The sequence below is a fragment of the Centroberyx gerrardi genome, chromosome 5 (assembly GCF_048128805.1).
Source record: "Centroberyx gerrardi isolate f3 chromosome 5, fCenGer3.hap1.cur.20231027, whole genome shotgun sequence".
Lineage (NCBI taxonomy): Eukaryota > Metazoa > Chordata > Actinopteri > Beryciformes > Berycidae > Centroberyx > Centroberyx gerrardi.
In genome coordinates, this window is record NC_136001.1 from 31,526,514 (window position 1) to 31,550,953 (window position 24,440).

At 44.5% G+C, this 24,440-nt stretch overlaps 1 protein-coding gene across 2 annotated transcripts; it reads left to right on the forward strand.

Annotated features, from left to right (window-relative positions):
* Nucleotides 1–910: 910 nt before the first annotated feature.
* slc41a1 (solute carrier family 41 member 1) lies at nucleotides 911–22,661 on the forward strand. Of its 2 annotated transcripts, none has more exons than XM_071917340.2 (10): nucleotides 911–2,096; nucleotides 8,553–8,660; nucleotides 14,610–14,681; nucleotides 15,818–15,962; nucleotides 16,087–16,233; nucleotides 18,358–18,505; nucleotides 19,040–19,119; nucleotides 19,878–20,012; nucleotides 21,174–21,322; nucleotides 21,429–22,661. In XM_071917340.2, exons 1-10 carry the CDS (start codon nucleotides 1,611–1,613, stop codon nucleotides 21,612–21,614), a joined length of 1,656 nt encoding a protein of 551 aa, XP_071773441.1. In that variant the 5' UTR covers nucleotides 911–1,610; the 3' UTR covers nucleotides 21,615–22,661. The 2 variants fall into 2 exon arrangements, with proteins under 2 accessions (XP_071773441.1, XP_071773443.1); XM_071917342.2 differs by lacking the exon at nucleotides 911–2,096 and adding an exon at nucleotides 7,743–7,786.
* Nucleotides 22,662–24,440: the final 1,779 nt, after the last annotated feature.

Here is a 24,440-nt window from a genome sequence, read left to right on the forward strand (position 1 = left end):
GCTGGTCAATAGGGCTTTTATTTTGAAAGTCGCGACAGGAAGTCGCATCTCTACACGTTGGCTGACTTGACAGTGGTGAGAGTCCGTTTCCAGAGGATGTACACAGCACCTCTGCTAATGGCAGAATATTTATAGCCGCCGGGAGGAAATTACATGTTTGGCGCTGGATGAAAACTGTTTTTAAACGCACAGTTGGTCACTCCTCACCTCTGCCGTTACTCCGGTGGGTTGAGGGCGCTGAAATATTATAATAGCCTGTAATATTCATATATGGATTTACAGTGTGTCTGTGGTACTCAATAATGAGTTTATATTCTTATTGTGCTTTATGGTGTTTTTATATCCTATGGTATCACTATAATATTGCTATAATATTCTTAAAGTGGTCTTATAGTGTGCCTGTGGTTAACTTATCGTGTTTTATGATATTTTTTATGTCATAATGTCGTCTGGTATCACTATATTCATATAGGACTTATAGTGAGTTTATAGTGAACTTATCGTACTTTATGGATTATCTTTATGGTTCCAGTATAATATTCCTATAATATTCAGGGACTTTTTCTGTGATATTTGTATAGTATCCTTATAAAATGTATTATAGGATTACTACAGTAGCCTAACCTCAGTGATTGGCAAACGCGTGCTTAGAAAAATGAAAAAGAAAAAAGGAACATTTCTAGTAGGCTACACCACAATACTTAGTCTATAAATAAACAGCGTTTTCCCCAAAATATAGTCCTGAACTACACCATGCGTTTCAGTGCGTAAAAGCTGCCAATGCGGGTTTCCCAGAAAGTTAGTCATGCCCTATTTTGTCGTGATCCGAAGATTTCATGTTATTTCAATAGGCTATTTCTGTAACCCAGTGCCGTTTATAATCAATGAATCCCTTCTTTTCCCAGGTGATTGTGCGCTCCGGTTGGAGAGGCACTTTTCCGCAGTCCGGTAACTCAATCCGCACACTGCAGACCTTTAAATATCCCCCTTCAAAAACCTCCCAGCAGCCACGTGGTGTAAGGTGAGACTTTCCCATCCCGGTACACCGACCAGTCTGACATGATCGGTGGAGTGAGAGCATGACCAGTCTGCGCTGGAGATAGACAGCAATCTGGACGCTTCACACCCTTGATTCTCTGTTTTTTCCTTATAATAAACTTTAGAGGACTATTTCCAAGTGACTGGCGTATTCTCCTGGAGGGGATTGCTTCGGTGAGTCCCCAAGCGCTCCTATCAGTATCATTTTCTTTTCTCCTCTATTTCAAACCAGTATGCTTTCTTGTATTTTTCGCCTGCTTACCGCGAGCACCGTGCAGTGAATGGAGAACATACTGGTTCTGCTCCCGAAGCACCGACAGGAACACGGGCTCTGCAGACGCACGGCTAGATGCGCCTTGCTGCAGGTTTCTTCCAACAGAGCGGGTTTCTCCTGGTCTTTAATAGTGACCACCACTCCCTATAACCCTCTTTAATGGGATAAATCAATTGGACTGATCAGGTTCAAAACCAGATCAGGTGGTCAAATCCATTCTGACTTCCCCCCCGAAACTGTTAGGCCAAGGCAAGCTGACCTTTTCTTGTCAAGCCCGCTGTCTTCCCAAGGCGTCCGCATGGTACTTTGGTCGAAAGAGCAAGACAAACTCCCCGACATCGACATGTCCTCCGGGGCGATAGAGATTAAGAAGGAGGGAGGCCCGCTGACCCCGGCCTTCCTCAACTCCAACGGCCTCGTCCACCCGGTGATCCTCACCGAGGGCCCCGAGGAGGTGAGACCGCAGGCCGGGGGCGAGTACGAGCTCACCGAGGTCGCCTCCTTCGCGGACAGGGCCAGCGAGACCGGGGAGGATGAGGAGCGGTCGGAGATCGTGGCGGTGATGGACTGCCGGGCCAACGCCAAGGGGCAGCGGGAGGAGGACGCCCTGCTGGAGAACGCCAGCCAGAGCAACGAGAGCGACGACACCAGCACCGACCAGAGCCCCGAGCCGCCGGCGCCCCTCAAGGAGACCTCCTTCTCCATCGGCCTGCAGGTGGTCTTCCCCTTCCTGCTGGCCGGGTTCGGGACAGTGGCGGCAGGAATGGTGCTAGACATTGTCCAGGTGAGAAATCCCAACACTTCCCCACACACAGTGAGGCTGCATACACCACAGATTCTGGATTTATTTCTATATTCACCTATATTATAGATTCTATATTCATGAAGAATATATCCTGGAAAGCTGTTTCCAAGTTTAAGTGAGCACAGAAAGAGAGAGTTCTTCAAGGGTTCTTTTTCTTCAAGGTTTCTTCTAATTAGGAAAAATGGAATAAAGACCTTAGTGTGTCATAAAAAGTTATTGTAATACTGCTGGTTTTGAATATTTCATACATCCTGAAACAGTTCTTGATAGCACCAAAGGGGGTCCTGCTTTGGTACAAGCCTAAAGAACCTTAAGAACCTAAAGAACGTTTTTGTTAAGAGTGTAAATAAAACGTTGATTCTTTTGGGTTGTACTATAAGGAATACTAAGGAATACTTTTCAGAATTGAAATTGGTCTACAGGACCTTTAAAATGTACGAAACTCCCCAAAAAGCTCTCTAAAAAGAATATAGGCTTTATTTGGAGATGAATGTGTGATCACAGGATTGACTGGATACAGAAATCTCCGGAGACTCTCACTCACACACTAATCCAGCATTAAGTTGTAACTGTACAATAGAGGCTGTGTTTTCACCCGACCTTTAGTTATCAGCCAGTTTCCATTGTAATACAAAAGAAGTTCAGTCTTGTTTACGGTCCGCTCACCCTTTGATATCCAGCAGTATCACCTGCAGGGAAAAAGTGTAAAGTCATAGACGTTTTTAGAATGATGTAACGTACTAATAACGGATTATCGTCAAAAAGCCTTTGGAGCTCATCAGGCCTGACAGTTCTGTTTTTGAGCCGTGGCTGTGGCCTCACAGCCGGCGCTTCCCGCTGAAGGCAGACCATGTGTACTGAGGCACACCGAGGGGTGGGCTGGCCTAGGGAGCGTTTGAATGAACCGGTTTAGTGAGCCCTGTTCGCCCTGGCATGTGTCAATCATGCTCCTGGGGGCCTATCTGATGGCCCGTCTGTGAGGCTGGGTTGAAGGGGCGGTCATCGGAGACCATGGGGGTATTTACATAACCTGTTTTTCCTCCGCCGCCCGCCTGTCCCCGGGGCTGGCACATACACAGTTGGTACACACTGTACACTAATAACCATACACACACACCCCGCTATTTGATGTATCTGGCATACTTTGATACGCTATGAAACTGAGATATGCAGATGGGCCCCAGACCGGTTGTTTTTAGTCACTGTGGCACCTCTATCAGTGCAGAGTTAGTACTAGAATAGAATAGAATAGAATAGAATAGAGGCAGGAATAGGTGTTTATTCTAGTATGGCACGAATGAACAGCGTGCAGCCAGAGTGCTGCTGGGTCCGCTGCTGCCTCCCAGAAAAAAATCTAACTCGAGTTATAATTACTCTCCTTCCTTCTTTCCTGTTGACTCACTGTAGTTGCTCTCTCTCGCTGAGTGTGTGTGTGTGTGTGTGTCACTGTGTACCTTACATTGTGCTCATGTATGTGCAGCGCGGCAGTGTCAGTGTAGAAATGCGGGCCAAAGCCAAGCTGACAGGTCATATATTTCTTTAAGGTCAGCTTCTGGTGCAGATAAAGCTGGAGGTGTCCGGCTGCCAGGAGACCAGGCCTGGCACACATCGCCCATATGGTTGCCAACATGGTGGACCCCAGGAACTCTGAACAGGGAGAGAGAGAGGGGGGGAAGGGGCAGAGGAACGGAGGGAAAGTGTACTTTATTTTAAATGAGCGCCTAGAATGGTAGCGGCCGTACCGTCCTGCAGATCCATGGGGCAAAAAAATAACGCTATATGGTGTCAAAGCCTCCATTACTGCGCGGTTAGGTATCCACACTAGACCAGGAATGCAGAGGTTTGAGGTCAAAAGTTCTCGCACTGCTCTAAGTTAGGCACCATGCTGCTGTGGTTTCTCCACTTTCCAAAACACTGAGCGCGCCATTCCTCCGGAGGTGAGGCAGAGAGAGAGGAGACAGAGGAAGGAGAGGCCTACATCGCTCCCCTCTCTTCAGTCGTGCCCAAGTCTTATGGCAGCGCTCGGGACAAATGTGAAGGTACAAACCCTAAGATAGCCGACGTGAAGAAAGGAGCGCAGTGGAATGTGATTTGAGGCTTGAGAGGCAGCCTGAAATGATTATTCTAGTGAGTTGTGCTGAGCGTCTAGCAAGTCCTCTCGCCGTCTAATTCCCCTTCGCTGACACCGTGAAACGCTAACTCAGCTAATCCCCCCCTGTCCTTCCTGGAAGGTAATTGTCTGTCTCTCTCTCTCTCTGTCTCTCGCTCTCTGTCTGTCTGTCTCTCTCTCTCTCTGTGTGTCTCTCTGGTTTGGTCAGATGGCACTAGCTCCTCTGTTAAAACTAAGCCAGAACTGTTGAACACTGTAAAGAGCCCGAGCCTGTAGTTAATGTGTCTGGCTGGCCTGGTTTTAGAAGTTGCGGATTGGATTGGTGCATGACTTGGCTCTCTGCACCGTCCTCTATAAGGCTTTTTTGAAATGTGACCTCTTTAACTTGGGTTACTTTCCCTCTCTGCTGCAGACACACACGCTCAGACACACACACACACATGCACACACACACTGCTGGCCTCATTCCCATGGCTGGTATATAGGAGTCACAGGTCTGCATAGTTCAGCTAGGTGACCTGGCAGCAGAATGGCCTAAATCCGTCAATCTCTCGCCACCAGGACAGAAGCTTGGGACCCGGAAGATGACCGGCTCAGTCGGACCAAAGGTTACACACGATTTATAAAGGTCACTTAGTATTGTTTTTCTTGGGAATGCCAATGTCAGAGGCCAGATGGATGACTTTTGCCATCCGTCACCAAGTTTCACATTCTATCACATGAATCCTCCAGTCTAACTGCAAACCAAGAATGCAAGAGAACCTGTCGGCATATCGTTCTTACCATCTGTCTGCCTCAGAGTCTAGTCGTCTGTCCTGCACTGTGGTGTCAGCAGACATCCTAAACACCAAAATAACGCAAAGAGGTGGGACATGGCTTCAGCCTCAAAAAACAGACAAACAGTCTAAAAATACAGGCACCAGTAAACAGGAAAACACAATTGACACAGAGCTCTGACACCAGCCAAGCCCTCTCTGCCCACCAGACGCCAGCTTGGTCCAACCACATCCAGTTGCCTGGTTTTCACAAGAAAACCAGAGCGTGGGCTTATTCCCTCAAACCGACTCATTGGCCAGTTCCTTCCAACCCCAGCTCCCTTCATTGGAAGAGGGTGAAACTCAGCTCATATTCAAATGTACGCATTGTCTTCCCGTCATTTGACTTCCATGCATTCCAGGACCAGTCTGACTCCTGCCTGTTAACACCACTAAAAGATAAAATAGCGTGACTACAGAGCCCTAAGCAATAACAAGTCCAAGTCCGAAAGCCATTGCGGCCTCCCCCTGCTTCTACTCTCAAGCTTTTAGCGTCGCATAATTTCTATTTCCTATTACAACCTTGACTGAGAGTCGATCATTTGTATTCGCTCTAATGCTGCGCCCTCTGTGGCGGCACACTGCGGTTCTGAAGTGCTTGCTTATTTCAGGACTTCTATTCATATCGCGCAGTCATTCCTGTCAGCTAAAGATGTTGCATCCTGCCAATCATTGACATCATATCAGCCCTCAGCTATTAACGCCTGACAATAGCCAAGACAGCTACTTGGTTAGCGTCTGAGTGATTGCGTTTAAAAGGATTAGCGGGTCAGCCTGCTTTTGTGTGGCTCTAAGCTCTGGCAAATCTTTCACTCTGTCCAGGATCCTCAGGAATCCTTAGGAAGGTCCGGGGTTGCGTGTTTGCACTCCCCTCTGGTCAGATAGTTCACAGTTCACGCCCCAAAACGCCATCCACCGTCATCCGGTCCTGGGACGCCACTGTCCCGCGATTCAGTCTTCCGCTGGACGCAAACGGCCCTCTCTAATGTCATTGCTGTGACGTTGCCAGCGTTGCGTTGACACTGCGTGGCATTTAGGCTCGGCGTCCTGCCCCGCTGTCCATATACAGCAAGTGCAGCGCTCTCAAATAAATGGGGGCATGTTACTCAACCGGGCAACCTGATCCTTCCAGGGCTCGCATACCAGAGAGCCTATAGGCCTGTAGACCGAGATACTGGGACTGTCCAGTAGAGTTCCCAGAACCGAGGAGGAGGCTACGGGGAGGAGAGGGGAGAGGGAGCGAGGGAAAGGCTTGTTTGGCTAGGGGCCAATGTTCCATGGAGACAACAACATATATCACCGCAGGGGAGGAGAGGAGGGAGATAGGGGAGCGGGACAGAAGTAGAGAGCGAGAGAGAAAGCTTGAAAACATGCGGCTGTGAAAGCAGAGAGGAGTGCTTTCGGGGCTCGCGGGGCTCACAGAGGTGCTCACAAGGCTGCTGGGCTGGCAGGGGGGCAGCGAGCCAAGCCGAGGGGCTGGCCGTTTGAAAGGAGCTCCGCTTGGCCCGCTGACAGGAAAGGGGAGAGACGGCGGTAGTTTTGCCCACACCAGGCTCTCGGGTGCCACACCTACTGATACAACGCACACTGCGCTGCAGGCGACGACGCCTCTTATCGTCCCCGTACATCTGGATGCAGGCGGAGAGCGACGCGGCGGCTGTGCAGGAACGAGAGGCGGTCCCTGTGAGAGCCGCCTGCGAACAGTGTTTAAACGCAGGTTCCCGCTGTTCCTTCTGTTTAGCTCAGAGGGCTCGCTTCACTCCACTCTCCCCTCCTCTGTTTTCCTCCTCCTCTCCTCTACTATTCTCTATTTTCCTTCTCTCCTCTCCTCTCTACTCCTCTATTTTTCTCCTCTCCTCTATTTTCTCCCTCTCCTCTATTTTCCTTCTCTCCTCTCCTCTCTACTCCTCTATTTTTCTCCTCTATATTCTCCCTCTCCTCTCCTCTATTTTCCTTCTCTCCTCTCCTCTCTACTCTATTTTTTTCCTCTCTATTTTCTCCCTCTCCTCTATTTTCCTTCTCTCCTCCTCTCTACTCCTCTATTTTTCTCCTCTCCTCTATTTTCTCCCTCTCCTCTCCTCTATTTTCCTTCTCTCCTCTCCTCTCTACTCCTCTATTTTCCTCCTCCCCTCTATTTTCTCCCTCTCCTCTCCTCTCCTTTCTTTTCGGTGTCAGCCTCGGTGAATATTGATTTAGCTCTGGGCGGACCGGACTGTAAGTGCCGGGGGCCTGTGGGAGTCGCTCCAAAGATAAGCACTTTTACTGGAGATAGATCGATGGCCTCGGCCTCAGCCTCAGCTCTGTTTCTGGCCACACTAGACCACAGAACTGCTACCGCTGCATGGACTCTAATGGAGACACAGCGAGAGAGAGAGAGAGAGAGAGAGAGAGAGGCACTTCACCCCCAGTGACAGGCCCAGGGACTCCGAGACACACGGGGAGCCTGCCTCTCAAGGACTGGACGACAGCCAGGGAGGGAGGTTATTGAGGGTCATGCCTAACAATACAATCACCAACTGTAAATTTCATTAGAGGCGGTCGTACTCGAATCCGGATGCATATGCGAGCGCACGCGTGTCCTCTCGCACGTGCCTCATGCGATTGTGATTTATTATAGATCTCTCTCTCTCTCTCTCTCTCTTCGAGCGAGTCTTATCCCCCACCACCAGTCCAAATTGCCCTTCAGATTTAGCTGGCCTAGCTCCTGGCTGACTTTGTTTCATTCTACGTCATTGGCTCCGGAGGTAATTGGCACAGCAGAACTTTGGGGCTTTTTTTTTTTAATGCTGAGGTGGACAGGGTGATTGTGCTAACTACTTTGAGGCAGAGGGTTCGTATGCCATGCAGTAAAGTATGAAGAACGTCTTACTCATACCACAGGTTCCCCTATCTGATTAGATTTTGGAGCGCCTTGCTGCATAAATTTGCATATTCATGAGAAAAAACCTGATTTTCTTGAAACTACTTTCTTGAAAAGTAGTTCATATTAATACCGCCCATGTGTTATGTAAAGTGGTATGCATCATTTATATTGACATAGATATATTTGCTAATGATTGCATGAATTAGCTTAATTAATGACCTCATTAGTATTAGTTATGTTTAATATATCATGGTGCTTATGGTGCCTTTTTTATAAGCTGCAGTAGAAAGGGAAGGAGAGAAAGAATGGAGAGGCCAAGAGAGGATGATAAATCATTGCAGCATGAAGTCCCAATGACCTTGTCCCTGTTAAAGGAGAGCAGTTATGATACATTAAAGCTCTATGGAGACAGAGAATCCAGCCCATCAAACAGGTCTGGTTTCACCACTGAATCAATATGGAATGGACAAAGAGCAAGGTCAGAGAGACCTAGAGAGACGTTCTCTGCCCAAGTCATGATAATACAGATCTATGGAGGTGACAGTGTACTGGGTCTTTGTGAATCTGATATGTTGTGTTTCAATGTGGGAGTGTCTTCATTGAGGTTGTGATGTTGTGTCACTGACATTACCTGGTGGACGTTGCAGCACTGGACGGTGTTTACGGAGGTGACGGAGGTGTTCATCCTGGTTCCAGCGCTGCTGGGGCTCAAAGGCAACCTGGAGATGACACTGGCCTCTAGACTCTCCACAGCGGTAAGGAACACGTGTGTGTGTGTGTGTGTGTGAGTGTGTTATCTTTATTGTGAATACTTTCTAAACATCACAAATTTACATTCTGTTACATTCAGTCGCATTCTATTCTATTCCTTATAAAACATTTCATCCTATCTGTCAAACAGTCGTGTCTATAAATACATATTCTACAGACATATGAATTCATTTTCTGTAAATCATCTGACAGAAACAAAAGACAAAACAACTTCTTATCCTCTCAATGGAAATGTTAACTACACTGCAAAAACATCCATCTTAACAACCTAGCACATCTAGCACTGGTCTTAAAATCCAATTTGTCTTAAAACATGTGATGGTGTGAAGTGTTTCCCCCTCAAACGTTGCCCAATCTATTTTGCCTCATTTCCTGGCAATCCTAAGACTGATTGACCAAGGCAGCTGGTTGTTCCAGGGGTCAGAGGTCATATTGCCAAACGTGACCCGGGTTTCAGACACACTGATAGCAACATTCCTCTCCTTTTTCTCTGGTTTATAACATTCTCAGTGACCCTGCCCGGCCCTTCACCTGACCACACAGGTTGGTTCGCCGTACTTTTCCTCTGCTGATGCGTGAAAAGCTGAACCCGAGTCGTCTCTCCTCTCTCCAGGCAAAACACTGGATGACCGATTTTGTTTCTCAGTTTTTTTAGTGTTGATTATCTCACACTTTCAGCTGAGCAGCAGCAACACTGGACAACATCACAGCTGCATGTGTCACTCAACTCATACAGAAAGACATTTCACATGAGATATGTTTCAAACTATACAAAAAACTGGCACAACAATGTATTAATACATGCAAATGATATTAATTTGAATTATATTTTGAATGAACAAATATGTCTTTTGGGTGTTCTTATAGATATGTCAACAGCGCATATTTTGCATATTTTGAAACATATCTCCATATACAGTACTGTGCAAAAGTCTTAGGCACAAAAAAGTAAAGTGAAGATGCTTTCAAAAATAATTAAATGAAAAGTTTCTAAATATCAAAAAATGTACTATAAAGAGCAGTCTACTGACACACTAATGCAGAAAAAAAATGAATAAACATCTAAGACACAATTTACTGTATATAAAAACTCTTGGGTGCCTAAGACTTTTGCACAGTACTGTATATTCTGAAGTAGAGGTGAAATGTATTCCTTTGCATTGTGGGAAGTTCCAGTCACCAGTCAGTTATAGATTTACTGTCCTCGCTGTCAGGTTGGCTGAGTGACAAAGATAGCAACTTGCTAATTGCTATGCTGGTTTGACTTTTTAGCCACACCAAAGGCCTTGGCGTTGTTGTACCTGACAGGTGTTTATACAGAAAGCAAAGGCAAAGCAAAATCCTGTTCGGCAGACTAAATCGCTACTTTCTTTGGCAGGGAGTAAATGAGAGTCTCTCATCAGGCTTAGTGTATTTGATTCAAACAGCGTAATGTTTAAGGTCTTAGTAGGCCTAAGCTGCTGGTAGAATTGTGTCTTTAATTCAGTTAAAAATTGCTCCTGCATGTGTAGTATTTTGATGTCTGATATCAGTATGAATATTCATGAACTTCCTTGCATAATTTTGCTTCTGTATGTATTAGCTAGCCATGCTGCTAGCCAACACAGTGTCTTGAAATGATCACAAACTCTGACATGCAGATGTTGTGGACACACATTATGTGAACATTATCTTCCTCTACCACATGAATTGGACAGGAACATTTTCACCTGTTCATCATGTAAAAAGGTTAGCTAACGGTTAAGTTTAGTCAAGTAAAACAACGTTGGTTAGGATGACTTAGGTGACTAAAACAACTTTGGTTTGTTAATATTCTCATGTTAGTTGTATATTGGACAACAGTTTCCATTGGCTGGAACAGGGTGTGAACTATCTTGATAGTTAAGTCCACATCTTTGGTTTACATCTCCACTGAGCTCTTGGCTAACGCTACACTCTGAGCTAACCGCTAACAATACCATTGTCCTTTGTATAGCCAGAGAGGTCATTGACCTAGCAGCATGGCTAACCAGAGGAGCTAGCTGCTACGGTAGTTCACCCTACAGTTATGTAGGCACTAAGAGAATTAGCCCAGTATTGCTCTTAAGCGCACCAATCCTCACATTCTTTCCACTGGCCTGTGGGAAACAAGTGACGAAGCTGATTAGCATCGCTAGCAGCGGCCCACCCAACATGGAGAGCCGGGGCTCAAACACATTCAGGCTTCACACTGCAAACATGTCTATCTTAGCAAGTCATTTATTCTCATATTCAGTCTTACAATCTTATGTTTTTCTTAAAACAAGTGAAAAAATGTCACTTGTTTCCAATGCAGTTTCACTTGTCTCAGTGTCACTTCACTAAAGCCCTAAACTATGGCAAAGTCCCTGCATCTAATATAATGTGCAACCAAAACTTCCAAACCCACTTATATCAACTAAATTACTAGGGACAAAGTGGAGCAATGATGATGACTGACAAGATATTAATATTTGGTCATTGTGATAAATTGTGCGACATACTGGTTGGTCACCAAACTAACAGACACACACACACACACACTTGAGAGGGAACATTGGCCCTGAATGCTCCCCTGATGGGATTTTATTTAGACATATTAGATAATCCAAAAATAATCCAAATACATTTCTGGTGAATTTTACTAGCGCTTTGCTCTCAATAAAGATAAATCCTACATGATCAAATTTGGACTCAAGGTCAAGTGTCCCGACTAATGCCCATGAGTGGCGATATCTAAAACGCATTGAACTATCCCTCCCCATTGGCAGCATTTTCTCACTTGATAGCAGACCAAATGACTTAAGATGGATATTTGGATATTTTTTTGCAGTGCATGCGTGGTCCCAAAAGCCTCCGTCAGTGTGCATGATTTTCACTTCAGCATCAAGGGACTCTCACATCCACCATCATCACCAAGTAGGCCAGAGTCTGGTGGCTGTCCCGACACATTACCGTTTCCCCTCTCTTGGCTGGCCCCACTGGACCATGTTTCTTTCCACGCCGCCGCTAATTATGAGCAGATTAAGACCACTGTAAGTTTCCTAATGCGCTTATTCCTGAGAAAAAAAAAAAAATATTGTAATCCCTGGCAGCGGCTGGCTATGGGAGTTTTCACTTCACATGACCGTGTTGCTTTTTTTCCCCTCGGGTCTGCTTCGCCTCTTTGTCTTTGAGTGTTTCGAAAAAATGAGGATAGTCTTTCTCCTTTTCCCCCTTTTATCTTTTATCTCGCTTTAAATGGAATAAACAGTCGCTTTCCCAATTCTCTGCTATCCCTCCTTGTGTTATTGAGCCTGATTGAGCGTACGTATTTGGATAATGATATTGTGTGGATTATTGGAACTTGGCAGCGCCTATGCAAAGGTTTCCAAATTGGGGAGAAATGAAGCACAGGTCGTACTAGTTTCTGCACAAGCCTTCCTGTATGTGTATTCTCAACATACACTCAACTCACTCAGGTTCAAATCGAGTCAAAAAACACGGTGTGTCAGGCCAGCATCTTATGTCATCCGTGACTCATGACACTTTCATAACATTCACCCCTCTGTCTCTCTCTGATGTGCCAAACACTACTAATCCACCCACCCACACACACACACACACACACACACACACACATCCAAAGCTGAGGACTTGGCTTTACAGCATCATCACACATCATCACATAACACCGGCCGATGCTTCCGCCAGCTTTTTGAGCTTCATCTGTGCAGTGAGTTGGTTTGCATGTCGCCGTTGTCGTGTGAAAACCGCGTGGAACAACTCAAATTGTGGTGATTTTCATGGTTTAACTTCAATTAAAAAAATGAGACTATGACCTCTATGGGTTGAGAGAATTCTCCGACCTGTTTGGCTGATGAAATCCTTTCCAAACCATTGCAAAAACACATGATCAAACTAAAAAGCTGGCATTTTGGAGATACAAGGTTTGCACTCAACAGCGACGGTATGCGTCTCTTGTGTGTGTGTGTGTGTGTGTGTGTGTGTGTGTGTGTGTGTGATGTCCCCAGCGCTGTGCACAGATGTTTGCCTTCCTCCTCTTATCTGCCCACCCTAAACCCCTCTTATCGCTGTTTGTGGCAGCCTGCCCCCCGCTGATCTGCAGCATGACTGTTGTACCAGGACGCATTCCACGTGCGCGCACATGTTGACACGGCCGTGCAGACACACACAGATACAGTGACGTACACTTACACACTCCCACACACACACAAACACACACACACTCTTCACGCGAATCAGGCTTGTGGGTTTTTCCTGTGCTACTGCCAGGAAGATTTGTCATGTGGGGCTGTTGGTAGTATTAGTTAGAAGTTGATTCAGATGGAAGCAACCCCACCCACACACACACACACACACACACACACACACACACACTCACCAACAGCAACCAACCATAGCTCTCTATCAATATTCGATTCTGAAGGTGAGCTTGAATTCCATTGTAGCCTTTAACTTTAACTTTTTTTTTTTATGCACAGAAGTATTTGTATTCTGTGTTTTTTCACCTCTTATCTATTCAGGATCATCCTGCTCAGGTAAATTCCCAGGGTATTTCATCATTCAATACATCCTGTTCTGGTCTAGATGAAATGAATCATAGTAAAAGCCCAGTTTCATATTTCACTCATGAATACAGCACGGCTTAATCTCCGTGGTTTTCCCCCACCTTGGTGTTTCTAATCCCTGCAACAACATAGTGGTTACTAAAAAGTGGTTAGAAAAAAACAACACCTGGGTAAAATTCATCAAGTTGCACTAAACATTAAAATCATCTGACACTAATCATTGTTTTTCTTCCTATTTTCTTCTTCCTCCTCTTTTTCATTTGTACATAAGATAAAACTAGCCAGCTGAGGAGGTTTATATGATGATTTGTACACTGGAAAAAAAAAAAAAAAAGCATCCACCTTGACTAGTCGTTTAGTCTCATGTTGACTCACTTATTTGCATAATTTTCTTTAAACAGTATATTGAGTGAAGGTGGATCACTCCACTAGTATCATGTATCATGTATCATGTACTAATGTATTTTACACACTGGAAATATTTTTTTTTCTATGTGCTGTTGACATATCTGTCTAGTACACCCAGAATACATATTTGTTCATTCAAAATATACTTCAAATTAATATCATTTACATGTACAAATACCATTTTGTGCAAGCATATCTCTGAACATATTCTGATATATATGCAAAATGTCTTTCTGTATGAGTTGAGCCACACATGCAACTGTGATGTGAAGTGTGAAACAATCATTTCATGCAGTTGAATCTGTTTCATAAGATTCCAACACTCAATACTAGAATTAAAACTGCATTCAAGATTTAGAAAGATTTCAATTTTTACATGGGATTTAGTTTTTATAGACTCTCTTTTAAGGCGACGTCCCTGATTTATTAAAGCCAGGTATTAGTCGGTGCCCAATATGATATAGACGTTCTCATACAGGGGTTTATGTGTGTTTTCATGTGTCCAGATGTTCCCCAGGCCTCCAGTAGCCTATAGAGCCGGCATATGTAAATGCTGGAGGGGAGGAAGGAAGAGGAGATCCTCTGTTCGTGTCCTCTCACTGTGGATGAGCACTAGGATCATAGCCCCGGATACACAGTGGCCTACTGTAGCCGCAGCCACTTGACGCTTGAGACCATGAGTGTGTGTGTGTGTTTGTGTGTGTGTGTGTGAAAGAGAGAGAGATGAGATAAGTGGAGTCGGCCGCAGGGTGGGGGATCAGAGATCAGAGTGTCTTTGTCCGGAGAACTGACAGCCTTTTGTTCTGATGGGAGGCAACAGCATGCACGGATACTCACACAGACACACACGCTCACTCCACATACACACACACACACACACACACATGCACACACACACATATGATAATGTGTTGACCTTTACTGGACTAACAGTGTGTGCTCTTCTCGCTCCTCCAGGCTAATATTGGTCAGATGGACACAGCCAAGGACATGTGGAAGATGATCATGGGGAACTTGGCCCTCATCCAGGTACATTGAACACTGTTATAGGACAATACACTGAGCATCACTGCTCATTAGTAGGATCAGCAGCAGCACTCGCATGCTGGGCAAGAGCTTTTGAACGACTAGCTCTGATCAGAAATCACTGGGAATAAACAGATAACAGCCTTCAAAATTCCTCATTCCTTTTTAAGAAAAGTTTTAAAATTGTGCTTTTTAGAGTATAGTAGGTATTTTAAGTCTTTGGTTAAAAAAAATAGACAAATAAATAAATACATACATACATACATACATGCATACCTACATACATACATAACAGTAATAATACTAATACCAATAATACCCGTTCTTTATAAAGCACTTATTAAAACAGTGCTACAAAGTGCTTTACAAGGTAAATAAACATGGAAGCAATAAATGAAACCAGAAACGATAAATGAATCAGAATGAAAATGATACAATACAAAAGCACAGAATAATTATGACAAAATACATTCAAAAAATAGGCTACATTTTGAACATAGTAAACATTTCCTAAAATGGATACGTAGCGTCTCTTCACTTGATCCCGATAAATCAGACATCTGCCATTTGAAGGATTGTTGTTATGTAATGTATTTGGTGAGTCCACAGTTCCTGGAACACTTAAAGCTAGGACTGGGTGCTGAGTGCTGAGTGCTGGGTGCTGGGTGCTGGGTGCTGACACAACCTGGCATTTGGGGTCAGTGTGCACTGGGTCACACTGGTGCTCCATACGAGAGCGCGTCCTCCTCCCCCAGTGTTGGAGTTTATTGTATCCATGAAGTATCTCTCATAAATCAATGAAAAAAATGAAATGAAATTCTGAAAATGACAGTGCAAGATTAAATGTGGGCAAGATCCAAAACATTTGCATAAAAGCAAATGTTAAGAAGTGATTTAAAAGCCGATGCTGAATTAGCTAACTATTCCTCATTTGATGGAATATAACATTCACTGCTGACTGCCTGCTTAACTGACGCTGTACAGACAATGATTAGAGTGTGAAAGATGCTGGGAAGTCTTATAAACATGCATGTGGAGTTGTCATGTCCCTGGGATTTATTGTGACTGATAGCTGCGTAAATGAACCATTTGAATGTGTTTGTGTGTGTCTGTGCACGTGTGTGTGTGTGTGTGGTCAGGTCCAGGCCACAGTGGTGGGTTTCCTGGCCTCCATCGCTGCTGTGATCTTCGGCTGGATCCCAGAGGGCCACTTCAGGCTGGGCCACGCCGTGCTGCTGTGTGCCTCCAGCGTGGCTACTGCATTCATAGCCTCTCTGCTGCTAGGTACACTCCATGTTTAGCCCGCTGAAAGACAGAGACAAAGTGCGTTCAAGTGTCTCTGATCTGCAAACCGTTTGGGTCAGATGCGTTTGTGTTTGACCCTGAATCCCACCTTTCACGTCTTCAGGGCTCATCATGATCGGTGTGATCATCGCGTCCAGGAAGGTCGGCATCAACCCGGATAACGTGGCCACGCCCATCGCCGCCAGCCTGGGAGACCTGATCACCCTGTCTCTGCTGGCAGGCATCTCTACAGGACTGTACAAGGAACTAGGTAATGTACTGTACACACACACACACACACACACACACAGAGTTCACAGTTTACAGTCACAGAGTATGAATGTGACTTATTCAGTGTCTAAGTGTAATATTCAGTTAAGACAGTGTTTCTCAATTGATTTGACACACTACTTTCGCAAAACTTTTCACTGTTTTCTTGCAAAACACAAAACTTCATATACCATTTTGAATGAATCAATAGTCATTGAATGAAGAATTGGTTACAACAGTAAACATGTTTGTTGTTTCAAAGCAAATTGTGATTTATCATGTTCATCAGGGTTTTGAAACTTTCTGATAAACATGCCTTACCTTTAATATTGCTTTGTGGATTGCTGAATATAGTATCTAATCAGTGAAGGGCTTTCAAGTGACATAACACCCCCTCTGGCGGCCATATTGGAGGTCCTCAGCTCTCATTTTGGACACTTGCTAACGTTCAAGCTGGTGTTAGCAGTGGCTAGTAGTCACATAACATTAACATCAGTTATTTTGTTAAATGAGCCTGCTGGCTAGTTAGCTAGCTAACAGTCTGTTCAGGTTAACTGAGCCGACTCTTCTCAAGCTACAACTCAGAGTGTTTTGGAGTAGAGAGTAGAGCTAAAGACAAGACAGTTTACTACCACAGTAAGCTAAATTTAGAAATAAATCCACCTTATCAGACTAAAACAGTTTAGCCTTTTGAGTGCCGCATACACAGCGGCCTCAAATGTAGGTTTCTATGTTTAATACAGGAGTCAAAGTCTGGAAATTTGGGAGTCGTGCCCCTTAGTTTGGAGAAATGTGTCAAATGAATTGAGAAAAGCTCCATGTCCCGTCTCTGGCTAGATGTGGGGAGCGAGAAAGACGGGCTGGTGTCGATGAAAGCCGCCCACACCTAACCTCACTGTGTGTTAGGGTGAGAAACCCCACAGCTATTTGCTCTATTGTTAGCTCAGTGATAGTGTCTTCACCACACCCAGCTTTACTAAGCTCTCCGCGGCCCGATAGTTTCCATACCACAGACAGACAGATGGACAAACAGACGCACACCGACACGCGCAGGAAGCATGTTGACCGCGGAGGGGTAATCACATCATGTCTCACCCCGTCTGAGTGTTCACAGTTTCACTCGCTGTGTGCTAAAATGATATATGCTGTGCTTATCTGGGTTATTTTGGCTCACACACACACACACACACACACACACACACACACACACAGTTGGTGTCTGTGTCTTGTGTGTGTGGGCTGTCTACTTACTGTGTTTGTGGTAGTTGTAGCCTGCTGTAGAGTCAATTTAGGCGTAACACCGCCTCCTGGAGACCAGACCAGAGAATAACATGCTATTACTCTCAGACCAGTACAGTCTAGTCCAGTTCAGTTCAGTTCAGTTCAGTTCAGTTTAATGACACTCACTAAAGAGCTGTCTTTGCTTTGTTTTGTCAAGATTTAAATAGGTTTGACCAGTTTGATCCATGAGTCTGCTAATTTGATATCGGGCTATTCTGAGCGCTTATGTGGAAAATTTGAATTTTAATATTATTTAACATGAATGTAATAATGTAAACAAATGAGTACCGTCCCCAAGAAGATTGGCAGCCTCTACACTACATTTTACATTGTGTGCCACCGCTTCGGGAAATCTACTGCATTGCTTTATGGCACAAAACAGGAAGAGGGCAAACAGAGCTAAAGCTTAATAGATATTAATGTTTATCAATTATGTATTGTAATCGGCTCTTATCCTGCCTCTTGCTCTTCAAAACAAACAAACGTTTAGCGACGTCAGGGAGGGGGAGAGGGGACAACAGGAAACAATGAGGTTTATGGGAAATGTGGTCTTACTTTTGAGAAACACAGCACTAACAAGATCACTGGTGTGAGATAGAGGCGACCAATCATCTCCACCACGGTTTCATTTGTTTACGATAATTATTCCAAGGTATTAAAATTAATTTGACGATGATATAATGATGTTTCAAACGCTACATGCAGCACAACAGATTAAGAGATGGCAGACTCATCACATCACGGACCAAACAAAGAGCAGACCACATTTAAGGAACAAATATGTGAGAACATGGCGTCACTCTCTGCTCAGCGTGTAACCCCAGCTGCTCTTGTTTCCATGCAGAGTACAACAACTACGCCAACCCGCTGGTGTGTGCCGTGTTTGTGGCCATGTGCCCCCTATGGGTGCTGATAGCTAGGAAGATCCCATCAACCAGGGAGGTCCTCTACTCAGGCTGGGAGCCGGTCATCATCGCCATGGCCATCAGCAGGTAGCGTGGACACACACACACACACGTGCAGAATTTTTTTTTGTCCTTTATTAAACAAAACATTTATAAAGATGACAGAAAAGGAAAATATATAATACAATTCAGTCATCTGCTCCATCAGTCAAACAACTTATAGGGATGTACATTACATTACATACTATACATATATACTGTAAACACACACTAAGAGTTTAAAATCTTAATCCATCACTGATCCCTTCATTGAAATTATAGTCAGCAATCTTTCATCTTTTTACATTTTTACTTACTTTTCCTTCAAAATTGAACATAATGTATTCACTTTACATGCTGTAATTTGATCAATGTTTTTTTTTTTCCGTGAACCTGATGAATCGAAATCTACATAAAATCACCGACTGTATTTTTGATCCTTTGTATCCTTTATTGCATGATGCATCTTTACACGCTAGATCAACCTCTTCTGTTTATGGGATCAGGATGATGATCACTGTTGCTCCAGTTTGTGTTTCTCTGCAACTGACTTCCTCTTATTCATTCTCATTGGTCCTGTAGTGTTGGTGGTCTGATCCTCGACAAGACTGTCACCAACCCAAACTTTGCGGGCATGGCTGTCTTTACTCCAGTCATCAACGGTGAGAAGTCATGAAAATTAGATTAGATTTGAGATTTAGATGAATTTTTAATGATGCCCTTGGGAAAACTGGGTCGCTGCAGCAGCAGGGAATAAGATATAGACAAGAATAAGACAGACAGTGAGTAATAGAGTAGATATAGTAGATAATAAAACTAATTATTACAGCAATAAGGTTACAACAACCAAATACTAAATACTAATAAAGCAAATAAACAGCAATAAAGATACATCTTCATTGATATATTTACAGGTTGACATTGATGTTGCAAGTGTGCATCCCTTGCTGTTCACATTGTCAGTGCACAGATGGGAGAACAAATGTGTCCCGGCATGCAAATATGTATTGAAAGCTGTTCACATTTTCCATTATCAGATTAACACATGGATGTAGAAATTGTAGAGAAAATATGTGTGTAATTGTGTAGAAATACGTGCAGAATGAGCATATGTGCAATATTAGCAATCACCTTGTAAAACTGACAGATGGAGGTCGCGTATGAAGAATTTTCTCAACCAACAAAACATGAAAATCACCAAAATTGGGAAATTAGGACATTTTCACCCAATAGTGACAACATGCATATTCATGACAACACATATTCATGCATGCATAATCATTTCATTATTAAGTCAGTCGCTGTCTGTTTGTATCTGGTGTACTTATCAAGTCATTATTTTGAGTTTTTGTCTGTTTCCATGTTTTCACTCTCTCTCTCTCTCTCTCTCTCTCTCTCTCTCTGTGTGTGTGTGTACCAGGCGTGGGAGGTAACCTGGTTGCGGTTCAGGCCAGTAGAATCTCCACCTATCTGCACATGAACGGTCTTCCCATGGGGGATCCGAACCCCACCCCCAGGAAGTGCCCCACACCCTGCACCTCCTTCTTCGATTCCAGTGAGTTGCTGGGTGGACTGTGGAATATTCCGCTGCTTCTCTCCCGGTTTTATCACATAAAATGTTTTTCCATGATGAGTTCTCATTGGGATTCCATGGGTGATATATGGTAAACACCGCAGTGGAAACCAGAAGCCCCCCCCCTATCCTGCATTTGTTCGGATAGAGAGTCCCAAACAGCTCCACAGATTGGAGTTTTAGTCACACAAACATTTCTCAGAGCTGATCAATCCGAGTTAAATCTCAGTGGGCGGAGCCAAAGAACCACAGTTTTTGTGGTTCTTTAGAATGGCAAAGAAGGAACCTTGGTCAAATAAAAAATATAAATGGCAAAAGTTTCTTATTTTCATCCATTCATGACCATGGCATTCATAATGTTGGAAGGTCAGCAGCTAGCTAATTAGCTTACATAGATAGCTATAGACTAGTATGGCTACTTTGAACCTGGAAGGCCAGCTAGGTTAACTAGCTAACGTAGATATCTTAGTATGGCTAGATTGCATTTTTGATAGCTTCCTCGCCTCTTACCCCTTGACCTTTTTACTAGCTAACGTTCTTTAGCCAGAAAAACTCTTTGCTCAGGATCACCTCTATAAGAGTCAATCTCTTTTGTTTGAACATTTTTTATTGATAATGGAGACCGAGGTACAGAAACATTTGTAAATATGTAAATTATGACATTACAGATACCATCTCTTTTTTTAAGACTGACAAAAGCAGACAAAAGACAAACATGTAAACATTGTGTGAGGGGAAGGGGGATACAGAAAACGAGAAGTAAAAGAAGAAACAATATATAGTAATAATTCAACATATAAAATGGCAGTAGTATCTATATATAAATATAGCCTATATATAAACTAATAATAAAATAAAATAAATAAATAGAATCAATAGTAATAATAATTAAAATAATAATAACAACAGTAAGAAAAAATAATAAATAAGAGTCAATCTCTGTGTGTTCATTGGTTGGCTGGCTCGTGAGTTTGTTTGTGCCTAACTGTTTTTGCAGATCAATCAACATTGCTTATGTAGCAGATCATTACTGTAACAGTAATGCATCTGTCCTAAATTAGCATATCCGTAGTCAAATGTAGAAGGTAACAGGTAAATGTTTGGCAGGTTAAAAAGTAGCTCCTGTTTCCCTCTCTGTCTCAGCTGTGAATTCTCGCTCGGCCCGAGTGCTCTTCCTGCTGGTCGCCCCGGGTCACCTCGTCTTCCTCTACACCATCAATTCCATGAGGGGGGGACACACCACTCTGACACCCATCTTCATCGCCTTCTACCTGGCCGCTGCACTACTGCAGGTACACGCAGACGCTCGTTGTTCTTAACCTCTGGTTGAGGAGAAAGAAATATGTAGAAACCCAGAACGTGCTCACGTTTGTTTGACGGCGCTTTGTGTCTCTCCAGGTGATGATCCTGCTCTACCTGGCAGACTGGATGGTCCACTGGATGTGGGGCCGAGGCATGGACCCCGACAACTTCTCCATCCCCTACCTGACGGCCCTGGGCGACCTGCTGGGGACCGGCTTCCTGGCCCTCTGCTTCCACATCCGCTGGCTTATCGGGGACAGAGACACCAGCTTGGGCGACTGAACACGCGCGCGCACCACCTTCACACTCACGCACGCACACGAAAACACACACACACACTCGCACGCACACACACGCACATTGACAAACCTCTTCTGTATGCCTGAACGTTATTCTGAAACCGGACAACATGTATAAGGGCTAATCTCAAACGACGCACCGCATCCCCCCCCCCCCTCGCGTCCCGTAGGGCTCCGATCGATGGTAGCGCACTTCTTGGGGCGTTTCATCTTCAGGACGTCAGGACACAGAAACACCGCTACAGCATCTCAGTATCCGGACAATATCTGTGTTTCAACCCAGGAGCAACCTGAACGAACACATCGCACCTCATCCACAAAAAGCCCCCCCATCACCTCTCCACCCCCACAGACTACACTATTCCTTTATTTTACTAAATAACAGAGTCCTACTACTTTTGTTATTATCCTATTATTATTTTGACAATTATTATTATTATTGTTGGTAAATAATGCATTTGATATGAATCGATATCTGTTCTATTTGCAGGGCCAGTCCTCATTATTTTCAATGGGGACGTGAGCCCGCCCGTTTTTGAAGACGAGATCAACTTTTAACACTTGAAACCAAGAAAAATAGAAAGACCGACAGACAGCAAAAAAAAAACACAAAAAAAAAAACATACACAGAGAAGCCTAGAATGCTTAATCACCAAGTGCTATATTATGTATAGAGAAGCGAATGAATATTATACGAAATGTGAATCTAATGTATCTGATTTAGTAGACTGCATAGGGCTACGGCAGAGCTGTTTTCTCTCTCTCTCTCTGTCTCTTTGGCCTTGTGACAGTAGGAACAGGGGGGGGGGGGTTGCTGTACTACAGGGGTCTGGACCACAAACGTAACAACCTAAATCCCTTTAGGCAACGCTCCCACCGGCGGGCGGCTTAACTTAAGTCGGCAACAAGGACCTGAAATCGAGGTTGTAATTCCCACCCTCGCTCCCTCACAATCCCCGGCCTCCCGAAGCGGGAAGCTGCCCTCAACCGTCCACCAGATCTGAGGTCAGATCGCGGGCCGGCGTACTCTAACATTAACCGCTGCAGGGACGGATTTAGCTCCGATTCTGTAGCAGCGGTTGAGAGTCGCCTTTCCCCAGGGGCGGCTTCAGCAGTTCAAATGGTCACGTACGATCGGGGCCATCCAAAGCCTCTGTTAATGAGGATCGTATGGTCGTTCACACACAAGAAATCTGCTCAGTGCTGCAGTTGTGAAACGTCCTAAGTCAGATTGAGAATTCGTCCTTGTTTACTCAGCGAGCAAACACACGGAGACGGTGGAAAATGGTATGTGTTTTTTTGTTCAGCTGGGCGACTGTTGGTTAGGTACACACACACACACACACACATACACACACACCTCGCTGTTTGTTGAGTTCACTAGGGTTCGCGCGTCCGAGCCAAGAGGTCAGAGGGGTCTTATCGCGCCACGGGCTATTCCAGGTGAGAATAGTGCCGGTCCCCTCGCTGCAAACATCTGCCAAGTCCCTAGTGGAGGTGTGTTGCCCAACCCAGGCTCACAGTAAGTGACTGGAAGTGTACTGGAACACGGCTGCAGAGCTCAGCCGGCCGAGGGACACTGTAATCCGCACACTCTGCGCTGGCACACGTGCTACAGACTGCAGAAGTGTGTAAAGTTGCCTTACTCAGGATGTGCACTCTAGGGTTCGACTGATACGGGCTTTTGAAGTCCGATACCGACCATTTTGATCCATCAAAATGGTCAAATCCATCTACAACTCTCCACTGAAAGCCAGACTAAAGAAATTCTCTTTGGTCAGTTTATCAGCTTCTTAAAGTACTACACCGACCTTTTGGGAATTTTGGTCCACTGGTCACTTAACCCAATATGTGACAAGAGAATTGGCACCAAAATCATCTCTGTGAACTCCAGTAGATAGCTCTGTCCGGTACGGGCACATGCTAACGAATTAGCATTTAGCATACAGTATGTTAAGTCATCGTAGGCGATTAGCATTATCCAAAGTATGAAGATAAATCTTTTAGTAAACCAGCATTGGTGTTGGTTTTTATTCTATGGCCTGTAGATTCATAACTTAAATAAATCTCACTCTTCATCATTAGTGAGGTCCATTACAAATCAACAGCATCAAAACTATCTGGTTAACTTCGCTCACTCTGCGTAAACAAAACAAGTTACGCTCAAAATCTCATGGGAGGAGAAATTGAAAGTGAATTCTCTTTGTTGAATTTTATGTCTATTTTACCAATCCCCTCAACAAGCCTGGCAGGTTTAGACGTGTGTCTTTAAAATTAACTAACCATCAGCCTTAGAGCTGCTACAGGTTCTCATTTTCTCGCTGTTAGGATAATGCTAATTGCCTAAGATTAGCTATCTCCCAGAGACAGAGATGATTTTGGTGCCAATCCTCTCGTCACATACCGGGTAAGGTGACCAAATAAAAGGCCAATATCATCCCCGACATATCAGGCTAACCCTAGTGCACAGCACACACACACACACACACACACACACACACACACACGCACAAACTGTGTCTGACTTGTGCTTTGAAGGCCTCTAGCTAAGTCTCTGTAAGGGCATACAGGTGAGGAGGAGGAGAATGGAAGAGGAAGTCATGAAGAGTAAAAAGAGTAAAAGCACACGGCTGTTTTGACTGACTGTACCAAGTACAGACGCTCGGCCCAGAGGGAGAGCCCATGTGTTTGAAGCGAAACCTGCATGTGATGCTCGGTGCTTGTCAGACTTCTGTGCTGTTTTGAAGGGGCCAGCCGAATGCATGTGCAGGGCACATAGTATGGATATGCAAAACATGTTGATTATTTT